Here is a 14,628-nt window from a genome sequence, read left to right on the forward strand (position 1 = left end):
TGAACCGTTCTAAATGTGCACAATTAAAACAAAATAGCAGCAGGACAACTAAATTGCAACGTTTCTATTTTCCCCAAGAATATATACTGGGTGAAAATATAAGACTTTCAGAGGTGAACAAGAAACCGATATCGATAAATTCCTTCTGATCGAAGGATTTGTTTCAAGTCTCTTTCCATATAAATACTTCTATAATTCACTCCTTCCCAAGCATGTCTCTTACACTCGACATTCTCGTCAACTATCACAAGCAATGCAAAAACCTTTTTACTTCTGCCTGGCTTGCTTTTAAACACAGGCTCTGGACTGTGTAATGATTCAAGTAAACAAAACCAGACCTTTTAAATAATGTCACTCAAAACAATATACTGTACAGGTTCGGACAAAAGATGTTCAGCAGTTTTTCCAACTTTTCTCTGCTTGTCACGGATGAGACAAATGTATCATACAATGTAAACAAAAGAAAAATTCAATTAAAACAGAAAATGTTGGAAGCAGCTTTTTATTTTTAATCCCTCGCCAAGTTAGCTTTCCATTCGGGTTTGCAGTTATGCCCACCTTTACCAGCGAATGTCAGGGGCAGGTTGTGGACCCCAGTCCCAGGACCTCTCCACCTCCAAAGCTTACAAGACCTTTCCTTACCAGGGGAAGTTCCACAATCCCTGACGGGGTACCTCACCTTCCAAAGAGCCGATGCCATTGACGGCTTCGGCGTGCGCGGTGCTCGGTTCTGCCGGCTGTTCGAGCTGGGGCCCGGGGCTGCTGCATTGCGGCTGCCGTAGCTCTTTAAAGTACTTCTTAGTCTCCCGCAGGTTCTGCCTGAGGTACGAGCAGTGCTTATTACAGCTGCCCATCATCCGGAGCAGGTCTCTGGCCGTCGGGGTTAGGCAGCGCCCGCTGCTGCTACTGCCGCCCGCAGCCTCCATTTCCACGCGCTGGGGACGGCAGTGGCTGGGCCCGGCTGCAGCGATTCTCGCCTCGACTCGGCGCCGCCCCTCGGCCTCCCTCGCTCGGGTAACACCCGCCTGCCGCCTCCTGGGTAACCGAGGCCTCATGGGTAGTACTAACAACGCACTGGCCGCTGGGAATTGGAGTCCTCCAGGCTTCATTTGACAAAGCGACGTCTCCTGGGTAATGTAGTCCATATGGCTTATTCTAATTAGAATTAGTTTATCATGTCACATGTACAAAGATATAGTGAAAAGCTTGTCTTGCATACTGTTCATACAGATAAAATTATGACACAATGTATTGAAGTTGTACAAGGTGCAACAATACCACAATGCAGAATAAAGTGACATGTACAGAGAAAGTGTAGAGCAAGTAGACAATAAGGTGAAAAGTGATAAGATATACAAAATCATGAGGAGTAAATGCAAGCAGGCTTTTTTTTCCACTGATGTTGGGGAGAGTAGAACTAGAGGTCATAGATTAAGGGTGAAGATTAAGGTGCACAGCTGAGGGGAAGCTTCTTCACTCAAAGGGTGGCACAAGTGTGGAATAAGCTGACAGGAGAAGAGGTGGATACAGGTTTGATTGTAACATTTAAGAGATATTTGGAGAGATACATGGATGGGAGGGACATAGAGGAATATGGTCCAGCTGTGGGTTGATGGGACTGGGCAGCATAACAGTTTGGCTGAAGTGCTGAGGTGCTCTTTGACTCTATAATTTGGTATATTGTCAAAATGTTTCAGTATCTTATGTTTAAAAAGAGATCAGTGCTGTGTGTAGTACTCCAGTTGCTGTTTGGCAAATGCCCCCCATTGCTGAGGTGTAACTTCTCTACTTTTGCATGGAGTTCCTCCAGCAATGAACTAAATCATTGTGAATTTTCTGAATTTCCGCAAAATGTACTATTAGATACATTTTCTTGAGCAACTTAGTCTCGCTTCCTGATTTTTTTTTCAATGTCTTCACCGTGCTTTTGTTTCTCCACATTCATCTAAATCACTTTCTTTTCCTTTGCTCACACCTTACTTTCATCCCACCACCCCTTCCGCACACCCAGGCTGCTCCTTAGTTTACTTCTATCTATGTGCCAGTTAAAATTAGCCTCTTGTTATGTGGCCTACAACCCCAAGTCTGGTTCGGAATACTTTAGCCAAAGAATGAGAGTTCTAAATAGAATTTATTGCGGCCACAGGCAGAGCCGTTGCCATAGCATGCCGGGATGCATCCAGATAGGATGCTTTCTGTGGTGCCTCGATAAAAATTTGTAAGGATCAACGGGGACGTACCAGTTTTCTTCACACACCCCCCCCCCCACCCCGAGGAGGTAGAAGCATTGGTGAGCTTCTTAAACCAGAATTGGAGTCAAATTTATTATCACATAACAGGAAGTGATATTTGTTGTCTTGCGGCAGCACACCCCGTGCAAAGGCTATAAATAACAACAAATAAATAGTGCAATAGGTAGTGTTCACGAACTGACGGCGGAAGGGAAGAAGCTGTTTCTGAATTACTAAGTACAGTTCTCCTTTGCTTCCTCAGTGCAGTTAAAAATAGTCCAACTACTTTTCCCTGTCTAGTGCAGCCCTGGCTTTGTGGATATGGCAATCTCAAGTAATGCAATGGACCCCCTACTTCTCAGCCTGCTCTTTCCTGCATCCTGGACTTCCTAGAAAATATCAGAGTCAAAGGAGATTTTATTGTCATTGGCACAAGTACAATGAAATTCTTTCTTGCAGCAACGTCGCAAGCACATAGCATCAATTAAGCAGCATTCTCAAGGAAGACATCAATTAAACCTATTGGGTCTGCTCCCCCATTCAGTATTGTCCTATTTACTACCCTTCTCAACCCCGTTCCCCTGCCTGCTCCCGGTTACCTTTGGCACACTTACTAATCAAGAACCGATCAACCTCCACTTGAAATATACCCAATAACTTGGCCTCCACAGCAACTTGAAACAATGTATTCTACAAATTCACCACCATCTGACTGAAGAAATCCCTCCTCATTTCTGTTCGAATGGCAAGTCGTTGCATTCTAGGCGGTGCCCAAGTCCAAGACTCCCAGCCATTGGATGCATTCTCTCCTCATCCACTCTAACTAGATCTTTCAATATATTCAATCTTTACAAGAAGGAACACAATTAGAATCAAAAAAAACCGTCAATCTTAATGCAAAGTGTTGCTCAACTGTAGTGATTGGAGTCGTGCTGATTGGTTCAAGAACTAAATGGTTAAAGATAAGTTGCTGCTCTCGAACCTGGTGGTGTGGGACATCAGGTATCTGCACCTCCTGTCTGATGGTGTAAACCGGATGAAGAAGATCTTTGATGATAGATGTTGCTTCTTTGAGGCAACTATCAATGATAGGGAAGAATATACCTTGTTTAATGATTTTTTTGAGTTTCTTTCTGCACCTTGTGGCGCATCTGGTGGCAACTTTGCTGCTTCTTTAGCATTTGTCTGTTTTATATGAGGCTGAGTTGCTAGTTCGACGCTCAAGCCCAGCACGGATGGAAACCGTGCAAGGAGCCGGCTGGATTCGAACCCGGGACCACTCACCCTGCAGTCCGGTGCAGATGCCACTACACCACCACCAACTGCTGTTTATTGAAGGAAGTGATGAAGAACACGCAATTCTTCATTGCTTCCGAAGTGCAATAGTATTGTCCATCCACTTTCCACTGTCCAATGAAACCTTGCACCCCTCTCAGATATAGTGCCCAGTCCGTTGATTCCGAAGGAGTGCAGTGGATACCCTACTTCTTCGTGCTGTTGGCACTTTCCTACATCCCAGATTCCAGGGTTTTCTGGTTAACATGGTGCAGAGCCCCTCCCTTCACCCCAACTTCCATCCTCCATTTCTTGCTGCACTCCTTTTCATTAACCACCTTCCAGGACATGCATTTATATGATTTATCAACATAGAATGGCACACTCCTCATTAATCTATCAACCAGATGGCTTTTTCAGTAGCTTATCACCATGACAATCCTCGCCCCACCTTAAAAAACGCGTTCTATTTCTTCGTTACCTCCCACCCTCTCTGCAGCATAAAACTAACTTACTTGTCTCTCTTTTCTGATCCAATGAAATGTCTTTGGTCTGAAGCAGGATTTTCTGCTTTTCTTTCCAATTTCCAGTATCTGCTGTTTAGTGATTTTTCACTCAGTCCGTTGTTCTGCCCTTATGCAAGTATACCTCAAATATTTATCCATCTTTTTTTAATGCTCTCGACTCTCTCCAGTTCCAAAAGTAATATGGCCCAACCATATTAACAGAGGAGATCAGAAATCAAGTGCCTGCCTTTTACTTGTCTGCAGTTTTGAAGTTCTCTATCTGATAGATTTATACTTGTTAAGATTACTTCAGTACTTATCCCATCCTGACTTTTACTTAGCTTCATTCTTATGTTACCACCCATGGCTTGGAAGACAGCAGGTGACCAAGATTGTACGATTGCATTAAATGTACTTTGAATACCCCTGAAACTGACAAATGGCCAAATCCTCTGCTTGAAATTATTATTTTCAACACTCTTTTAATTGGTATACGGTCTTCAATACAACAACGAAAACAAGTCCTATCGCCAACACAAAAGCAGCAGCTCTTAATCAGGTTTGCCTCAAGTTTCCGCCCTATTTTCCATTTGTTATTATTTTACATTTTTAACATTTACCCTTTGTTTTCATTTGAGAGCACATTTTGGGAATACAAATTTAGAAATAGTAACTGAAGTAGTTCACTTGACTCCTTTGGCCTGCTCTGTCACTTGATCTGATCACTGTTACCATAACTCTATATTCCCATTTAGCCCCAGTAACCTTTCACTCCCTTGCTAATCAAGATCCATCTACTCCTGCTGAATATATTCAAAGGCTCTGCTTCCACTGCCCTTCTGGAAAGAGAGTTCCAATAATCATGACCCTTTGACAGAAAAAAGACATAGCCTTGTCTCCAACTTAATTCTCACTCTTCTTTATTCTCGGACATTCCACCATCCCAAACACTACACTCAGTGGCCAATTTATTGGGTATCTCCTGTACCTAGTTACGTAGCCACTAAGTATGTGTCCATGGACTTGTGTTGCTGTAGCCCATTTACTTCAAGATTCAATGTTTTGTGCATTTGGAGATGCTCTTCTGCACAACACTGTTGTAGCACGTGGTTATTTGAGTTACTGCTGCATTTATTTCAGCTTAAACCAGTCTGGCCATACTCGTCTGAACTCTCCCATTGACAAGACTTCTTTGTCCACAGAATTGCCACTCTCTGGATACCTTTTCATTTTTCACACCATTCTCTAAAGCTCACCCAGTCTTATCCAGAATTGCTTCCCTCCATTTTACCTATATATGTACTCCATTTCCACCATTCCACCACTGCTAGCTGGCCTTCTGTTATCTTGATATCAACTCCAAACCTCCTTGTTCAATCTTTTCTTCCACTGCCCCCTCTGAAATCATCTCTGACTTTCTTTAACCCGGCTTCAAACCACCTATTCATAGAAACATAGGAACATAAGAAACCTACAGCACAATACAGGCCCTTTGGCCCACAAAGTTGTGCCGAACATGTCCCTACCTTAGAAATTACTAGGCTTACCCGTAGCCCTCTATTTTTCTAAGCTCCATGTACCTATCCAAAAGTCTCTTAAAGACCTTATCATATCTGCCTCCACCACAGTCGCCTGCACTCACCACTCTCTGCGTAAAAACTTACCCCTGACATCTCCACTGTACCTACTCCCCAGCACCTTAAATCTATGCCCTCTTGTGGCATCCATTTCAGCCCTGGGAAAATGCCTCTGACTATCCACACAATCAATGCCTCTCATCATCTTCTACACCTCTATCAGGTCACCTCTCATCCTCCGTCACTCCGAGGAGAAAAGGCCAAGTTCACTCAACCTGTCTTCATAAGGCATGGTCCCCAATCCAGGCAATATCCTTGTAAATCTCCTCTGCACCCTTTCAATGGTTTCCACACCCTTCCTGTAGTGAGGCGACCAGAACTGAGCACAGTACTTTAAGTGGGGTCTGACCAGGGTCCTATATAGCTGCAACATTACCTCTCAGCTCCTAAATTCAATTCCACGATTGATGAAGGCCAATACACCGTATGCCTTCTTAACCACAGAGTCAAGCTGTGCAGCTGCTTTGAGTGTTCTATGGACTTGGACCCCCAAGATCCCTCTGATCCTCCACACAGCCAAGAGTCTTACCATTAATACTATATTCTGCCATCGTACTTGACCTACCAAAATGAACCACTTCACACTTACAAGCTTACATTCCAACAGATTGAAAGAACAATTTCCATTCACCAGCACATTTCACAATCTCAGAACATTGACAATGATTTACAGCCAATTGAGTATTAATGTAACAGTAATATCATAGGAAATGGCATGCCAAATTGCACACAAGTCCCTGACAAACAAAGGTGTGATGAAAAAGTTGCCTCCATGATGGTGACCAGACCACTGGCAATAACTTTAGCGCTCTTCTTCAAAGTAATACCATGATCATTTTCGTCAGCTGGCAAAAGGTTTGGTTTGTTAGGTCATATGCAAGATGGCATCTCCATCTCTGGTGCAGCCTATCAGCACTTCCCTGCAATGCAAACTTGTAGTTTTCTACACAGGACTCTGGAGTTGAAATTGAACCATTAACCTTTTAAATCCGTGGCAAGAACGGTTCCTCTTGAACCACCAAGAATAAGGGGCAGGGTTTAACATTTCTTTGATAATTACCCTAAAATATCTTTATCCCATTAGAGGCTACTTGCAATGGTAGAGCGAGGTAGGGAGGCATGACGGCATGGTGGCTAGCACAACGCTTGACAATACCAGTGAGCCCGGTTCAATTCCCACTACTGCCTATGAGGAGTTTGTACGTTCTCCCTGTGATCATGTTTGAATCAACCTAGGAATCATTATTTATTTATTTGTTGAGATACCGCGCAGAATAGGCCCTTCTGATTGGGAGGTTAATTGGTCATTGTGACTGTCCCGTGATTAGGCTAGGGTTGCTGGACGTGCTGGAGGGGCCTACTCCAAGTGGTTTCATCCCACTTCCCATAGATGTACAGGTTAGTAAATTGTAGGCATGATACTTTGGTGCCAGAAGCATGGTGACACCTTCAGGTTAGTATGTTAATTGGTTACATGGGTGTTACTGGGCTTGTTGGGCCGGAAGGACCTGTTACTGTGCTGTAGCTCTAAAGAAAAAACAATTAAGTGAGTCAACATGAAGCTCAGTCAAACAGTTGGTGAGCAGGTAATCTCAGTATTCCGCCCCCCCCCCCCCCCATTCACAGAAGAAAGAAACAAGACAATCATTGGAAACACAGTCCAAAGTTCAATTTATTATGCAAGTATACTTATCCTGTACAATCCTTTTGTAAGTACTCACAAAACAAAGACAGGCAATAGAATTCTCTAATAAAAACACACACACAACAAGACCGCCCCATATCCAATATGCGAGAGAGCAAATCGTGCAGATAGTTTAAAAAGAGCAAATAAACCAGATGAAACATGAACTGCAGAGTCCCCAAAAGTGAGTCTGCAGCTGCAGAGTCTGTTCAGCACTGAGGCGAGTGAAGTCCGTCTAGGAACCCGATGACTGCAAGGTAACAACTGCTCCCAAACCTGGCGGTGTGGGACCCCAGACTCCTGCACTTCCTGCCCAACAGCAGCAGCAAGGAGAAAGGGAGACCAGGCAAATGCAGGCAGATGCCACCAAATACCTGCTTGTTTTCCACTCTCATCCGCGATGATTTTAATCCTGCTCGGTGCTTTAATCGGTGCAGAGTAATGGAGCTGACCACAGGTTCTTCTTGCGCTTTCAGGCCTTGATGCGGTGTCCACACCCAAAGAGGGTCACCCCGGCCGTACCTGTACTCTTGAGAGTCTAGTTTACTGAATCCCCAGGAAAATGCAAAAATGCCAGATTATTTAGTCGGTTCAAAAGGGAAATTACAGGCTGCTGACTGCAGTGATTGCAGTTCAGAAGTATACCCACTAGAGTATCTAGTAGTTTTGTGAGTTGTCTGCAAACCAGTTGCAACAACTAGGGGAAAGACAATTCTGGATTGGGTGTTGTGTGATGAACCAGATTTGATGAGGGAGTTTAAGGTTAAGGAACACTTAGGACTCAGTAATCATAATATGATACGTAGAATTCACCCTGCAGTTTGTGAGAGAGAAGCTAAAACCAGATGTATCAGTATTACAGTGGGCTAAAGGGAATTACAGAGGTATGCAAGAGGAGCTGGCCGAAGTTATTTGGAAAATGACACTAGCAGGGTTGATGGCAGAGCAGCAATGGCTGGACTTTTCTGGGAGCAAATCGTAAGGTGCAGGATAGATACATCCCAAAGATGAAGTATTCTAAAGGGAGGATGAGCCAGCCATGGCTGACAAGGTAAGTCAGAGACAGCACAAAAGCAAAAGAGAGGGCACATTATGTAGCAAAATTTAATGGGAAATCCAAGGATCACGAAGATTGTAAGATCAACTGAAGGCAACTAAAAGTCAAAAGGAGAGAAAAGATGAAACATGAAGGAAAGCTAGTCAATAATATAAGAGGATACCAAAAGTTTTTACAAACGTATAAGGAATTAAAGAGAAGCAAGATGGGATATCAGACAGCTGGAAAATGACGCTGGAGAGGTAGTAATGGGGGACAGAGAAATGGCAGACAAACTTACTATGTATTCACATCAGTCTTCACTGTGGAAGACACCAGCATTAGGCCTGAAGTTCGAGAGTGTCAGGGGGAAGAAGTGAATGTGGTTGCCATTACTAGGGAGAAGGTGCTTGGGAAGCTGAAAGACCCAAAGGTAAATGTCACCTGCACTAGATGGACTACACACCAGGGTTCTGAAAGGAGTAGCTGAAGAGATTTTTTTTTTAGATTAGATTATGAGGACACTCAGTCCTCGTTTATTGTCATTTAGAAATGCATGCATTAGGAAATGATACAATGTTCCTCCAGAGTGATATTCACACAAAAACAGGACAAACCAAAGACTAACACTGACAAAACCACATAATTATAACATATAGTTACAGCAGTGCAAAACAATACCATAATTTGATAAAGAACAGACCATGGGCATGGTAAAAAAAAGTCTCAAGTCCCAATCGACTCCTATAGTCCCCGATAAGCAGGCGACAAAAAGGGAGAAACCCCCCTGCCATAAACCTCCAGGCACCGACAACTGACAACTGCTAATGTACTGGAAGCACCCAAACACAGCTGACTGAGTCTGTCCAAAAACTTCGAGCCTCCAACCAGCCCCTCCGAGACAGCCTCCTGAGCGCCATCCTCTGCCGAGCACCTTCGACCTTGTCCCGGCCACCAAAACAAGCAAAGCCGAGGATTCAGAGGCCTACTCCTCTGGAGATTCTCGATGGCACAGTAGCAGCGGCAGCAAAGCGGGCATTTCAGAAGTTTGTCCAGATGTTCCTCCGCGCTCTCACGTCTGTCTCCATCAAATCAGAATTGTGAACGGTACCTACTTAACAAATACAAATATCATTCCGGAGCAGCCAAACGCGCTGTGTCGCACCGCCATCTTCTCCTCCTCCCAGAGGAGGCATTAGTAATGATTTCAAGAATCACTGGATTCTGGAAAGGTTCTGGAGAACTAGAAAATTGCAAATACCACTTCACTCTTTAAGAAGGGAGGGCAGCAGAAGAAAGGAAATTATAGGCCAGTCAACCCAACTTCAGTGGTTGGAAAGATGTTGTTTCCATTATTAAGGATGAAATTTCGGAGTACTTGAAGGCACATGACAAAATAGGCTAAAATCAACTTGGTTTCCTTAAGGGGAAATCTTGTGTGACAAATTTGTTGGAATTCTTTGAGGAAATAACAGGCAGTATAGACAAAAGAGAGTCAGTGGATGTTGTTTTCTTGGATTTTCAGAAGGCCTTTGATGAGGTGCTGCATATGAGGCTGCTTGACAAAATAAGAGTCATGGTTTTTCAGGAAAGATACCAACATGAATGGAAAATCGGCTGACTGGCAGATGGCAGCGTGGGAACGTCTACACAGAGCGCTGTCACAGAAAAGCAGCATCCATTATCAAGGACCGTCACCATCCAGGCCATGCTCTTTTCTCACTGCTACCATCAGGAATAAGGTACAGGAGCTACAGGACCCACACCACCAAGTTCAGGTACAGTTATTACCCCTCAACCATCAGGCTCTTGAACCAGAGGAGATAACTTCACTCATTTTCACTATCTCCATCACTATCTTCCCACAACCTATGGACTCACTTTTAAGGACTCTTCATCTCATGTTCTCGATATTTAGTACTTTTTTTTCTTTTTGTATTTCCAGTTTGTTGTCTTTTGTGCAGTGGTTGTCTGGGTAATTGTCCTGTTGGGTGTGGTCTTTCATTGATTCTATTATGCTTCTTGTATTTACTGTGAATGCCCACGCAAATATTAATCTCGGGGTTGTATAGGATGACATTTTTGTACTTTGATAATAAATTAACTTTGAACTTTGAATTTTTTGAACTTTTTTTGGTAGGGTAGTGGTGTTCCACAGGTGTTTGTATTGGGACCGCTTCTTTTCATGTTATATGTCAATGATTTGGATCACAGAGTTGATGGCTTTGTGGCCAAATCTGTGGATGATATGAAGATAGGTGGAGAGGCAAGTAGTACTGAAGAAGCAGGGAGTCTGCAGAGGACTTAGACACGTTAGGAGAATGTCCAAAGAAGTGGCAGATGGAATATAGTGTACGGATGTGTATGGCCGTACACTTTGGTGTAAGGAATAAAGGTATAAACTATTTTCTAAACAGGGAGAAAATTCAAGAATCAGAGGTGCAAAGAGACTTGGGAGTCCTTGTACAGGATTCCCTGTAGGATAACCTGTAGGTTGAGTTGGTGGTAAGGAAGGCAAAAGCAATGTTAGCATTAATTTTGATTATAAAGTAAGAATGGAATGCTGAGGTTTTATCAGACTTTGGTTGGACCACACTTAGAATATCGTGAGCAGCTTTGGGTCCCTTATATTCAAAAAGATGTTCTGGCATTAGAGAGGGTTCAGAGGATGTTCGCAAGAATTATTCCAGGAATGAAAGGGTTAATGTATGAGGAGTGTCTTATGGTCCTGTGCCTGTAGACCCTGGAGTTTAGAAGAAGGTGGGGGGGGTGGAACCTCATTGAAACCTATCAAATATTGAAAGACCTAGAGGTAGAGTGGAAATGGAGAGGCTGTTTCCTTTTATTGGGCACAGCCTCAGAAAAGAGGGATGTCCATTCAGAACAGACGTGAGGAGGAATTTCTTTAGATCGTGAATCTGTGGAATTCATTGCCACAGATGGCTGTGGAGACCAAGTTATTGGATATATTTAAAGCAGAGATTGATAGGTTCTAGATTAGCCAGGGCATCAAAGGTTATAGGGAGAAGGCAGGAGAAAGGAGTTCGGAGGGATAATAAATCATGATAGAATGATGGAGCAGACTCAATGGGCCGAGTGGCTTAATTCTGCTCCATTATCTTATGGTCTAATAAAAAGAAGAAGATGGGACGGACTTATGTCTATTCAGGACCATTGCTTCTCCAGAGCATGTCCCTTTGCGGTCTTGGCATCATCACCTAGCAGCTTCTGTCACCAAAACACATAGCTCCCTTTCTCCTCTCCTTTCTTTAGCTCCTCTTTTTAATATTCAACATTGAAAATAAATTTATTATCAAAGTACGGATATGTCACCACAAACTACCCAGAGATTCATTTTCTTGCAAGCATTCACAGTAGAGCAAAGAATTATAATAGAATCAATGAACAACTACTCAAAAACACAAGTTTAATTTTTTTCTTAGCACCCACCCTCTATTCCCAGGTACTATCTCCCTGACTCTCACCAGTGCCAATGTAGAAAATGTGACACAATCATGAAGTTAAAGAAAGATATGGCACAGATATAGGTCCATTGGCTCTCTAGTCCACATTGACCATCAACACCTCCCTTGCATTAAACGTTTATTAATCTGTTTTTTTTAAATCTCCAAACATTCTCATCAATTCCCCCAAGCTTTATCCACTCAGCAACAGACTCGGGCACTTTGCAGAAGCCAATTTTGGGAATATGACAGGAAACCAGAGGACAGAAAGGAAAATGCGCACAGTTCCCGCGTGAGAATGTGTAAGCTTCACACAGACAGCGTCTGAGGTCAGGATTGAATGCAGGCCTCTGGCAATGCCTCTGCTAGTTGCACCACAGTGCTGTTTTCCCCATCTTATTATTGTTCATCTCCTCTTCAAAGAGCTGTCTCAAGCTTTCCTTTCAGGTGATGGCACAGATTACGTGTAATTCATAGAATGCCCCCATCTCCTTCCTCCTGCACTAAGGAGATTAAACATAGTTTTGTTGACTATTCTTGCTGAATTGTCTATTCCCTTTGCTCTCTGTAGCTCACCACAAACCTCCTCCCCCATTCTGATGGCTCATGGACTTGTCCATTGTACCATTGAATCTTAACATAAAATCTCATCTTTCTCCCATGCCATCGGCAATACGTTCATCTGTGCAACGACAAATAGACTTTCAGGTCAAGGGTCATTGATCTGAAATGCTGTTGGACTAAGTATTACGAGTGAATTCTATTTTTATTTGAAACATCGCTTCTGTGTTTGTTTGATATCACCAGCACATATAGGATTTGCCTACTTCTGGCATTTGTTAAAGAGATAAACATTTTTTTCTTGGAAACTATCAAGGATGGTCTATAAAAATGCTGGAAGAGTGACTGGTTGGTCTGCTGATAACAATGAAGTTACTGTCTGTCCAAATATGACTAAAATGTATGACAGTAATGCACTGAGCTATACTATATTCACCAGCTTCTTTGCTCCAATGTTAATGTTTTAATTTAATTTTGAGTGGTTTTCTTAGTTTTCAATATCCAAAATGATGAAAGGGGTTTGACAGAGAGCAAAGTGAGGAAGTGTTTCTAGAGGCAGCAGGATTGATGATCAGAAGGGATAGATTTTAGAACTTTTCCAAAGGAAGATTATTAAATTGTTTATTTACTGGATTATGATCCAGAAAACACTGACCAGTAGAACAGCAAGAAACTAAAAGTCTGAAAAATAAAGGATGGAAACTTGTAAAGCCTTTGGAATAAGGCTATGGGACTAATTTGATTTATGCTGTTTCAGTGAAAAATGATTAGGTTACTAGACATGCATACACTGGCCTGGATTGACATTCCCGTGAATGGAACTCAATTCCTATTACATTGGTAATGGAAATCTAATTAATTAATTAATTAAGGATTTATTTTATTTTTTTTAAACTTGCATGTTCAGTAACCAGAGAAATATCTTATTTCCGTATTTATTTTAAGAAAAGGAATTCTTTTGACTTTATTCAATGTGGTCAATATGTGACTCCTTATCTATGACAACATCATTAACTCTTCACTCTGTTCTATTACTGGGCTTGGTAATCTACCAAACTGAAGGGCAATTCCAAATATGTAATAAATGCTATTCTTGTCAATTATTTGAAAAAATGGTTCTTGCAACGACTCAATGGTCCAAATCCCTCCACCTGTGTTACATGATTTTGGCTGCATTTGAAGTTTGCAGAGATGAATGATGAAATGGCTAATAATAAAATACTTCTAAAAGTCCCAGAGCAGCACACAGCAAATGTAATTTAACTTACTCAGATATCATGAAACAGCAGTTCTGAAAATGACATTTCAGCTCCTTTACAGGAGAGGAAAGGAAGTAAATTAATCTTGGGACTGATTGAATGGGAGCTCCATGGATTTTATTTCAAAGTATAATTACAAGAGAAGGGAGATTGAAATGAATTAATTATTGAACACCTGTTCATTTTTTTTTTGCTGAGTTTTCAAAAACTGAACAAATCCAATTAAAAATTGATTCATCAGAAGAGGGACCACAGAGAAACCAAATGCCCCTTGTAAGGCATCTTTTAAGAAAACCATTATATGAAAGTGGGTTAAAATAGTGTCCTGTTGAACTCAAGGCAACAATGTCCTTAAATGTTAAAACCAGCTTGTATTTGCACAGCACTTACATCTTAGTACAATATCCCATGCTCTGAGCAATCTCATCAGTACCAATCCTCGATGTGTTCACTGGTAACCTGCTCTCTCACTCATTCTCTCATGTTCTATCTTGTGCACGCACACGCACACACACAAACACACACCAGCTTCTCCTGATTTTCCAGCCTCCCACCCACAGAAGAGGCAATTGGTAGGCCAGCTAACCTACCAACCCACATTTCTGGAATGTGGGAGGAAACCAGAGCTACAGGAGGAAACATACAATCACAGAGAACTTGCAAACTCCACACAGGCAGCAACTGAGATCAGGCACAGACTCGAGTCACTGGAGCTGTGAGGCAGCAGGCCAAATTACTCTGCCACCATGCTTGAATAGGAACGTTTTAGTACTAAAATTCAGGTCACAAGGGGTGAATGCTTCAATACCAAAGTGTAGCAAAAATAAGAGTGTGACAGTCAATGCTGGTGAGATTTCTAGCTCTCTCCCTCTCCCTCTCCCCTTCCTCCTCTCTCCCCTTCTCCCCCCTCCTTCTCTCTCTCTCTCCTCCCTCTCACTCCCCCTTCTTCCCCCCATTTTTTCTCCCCTCCTCCCC

At 42.6% G+C, this 14,628-nt stretch overlaps 2 protein-coding genes across 5 annotated transcripts in view; one reads left to right on the forward strand and one right to left on the reverse strand.

The window, feature by feature from the left end:
• The window catches only part of dstyk (dual serine/threonine and tyrosine protein kinase), a 79,545-nt gene extending 78,525 nt beyond the window's left edge, over positions 1-1,020 (reverse strand). For all 3 annotated transcript variants that reach the window (XR_010020084.1, XR_010020085.1, XM_063065368.1), the window contains exon 1: positions 680-1,020. Coding sequence is in view for 1 of the 3 variants with exons in the window: in XM_063065368.1 (XP_062921438.1) it covers positions 680-926 (247 nt within the window). In the remaining 2 variants the exon portion in view is untranslated. The remainder of the gene's footprint in view (positions 1-679) is intronic.
• The window catches only part of tmcc2 (transmembrane and coiled-coil domain family 2), a 189,033-nt gene that overhangs the window by 688 nt on the left and 173,717 nt on the right, over positions 1-14,628 (forward strand). Inside the window, exon 2 of one of the 2 annotated variants that reach the window (XM_063065373.1) lies at positions 9,958-10,147. The exons of the other annotated variant lie outside the window; for it this stretch is intronic. Coding sequence (XP_062921443.1) covers positions 9,958-10,147 — 190 coding nt within the window. The remainder of the gene's footprint in view (positions 1-9,957; positions 10,148-14,628) is intronic. 2 annotated transcript variants of the gene reach the window in all.

The sequence above is a fragment of the Mobula hypostoma genome, chromosome 13 (assembly GCF_963921235.1).
Source record: "Mobula hypostoma chromosome 13, sMobHyp1.1, whole genome shotgun sequence".
NCBI classification, from domain to species: domain Eukaryota; kingdom Metazoa; phylum Chordata; class Chondrichthyes; order Myliobatiformes; family Myliobatidae; genus Mobula; species Mobula hypostoma.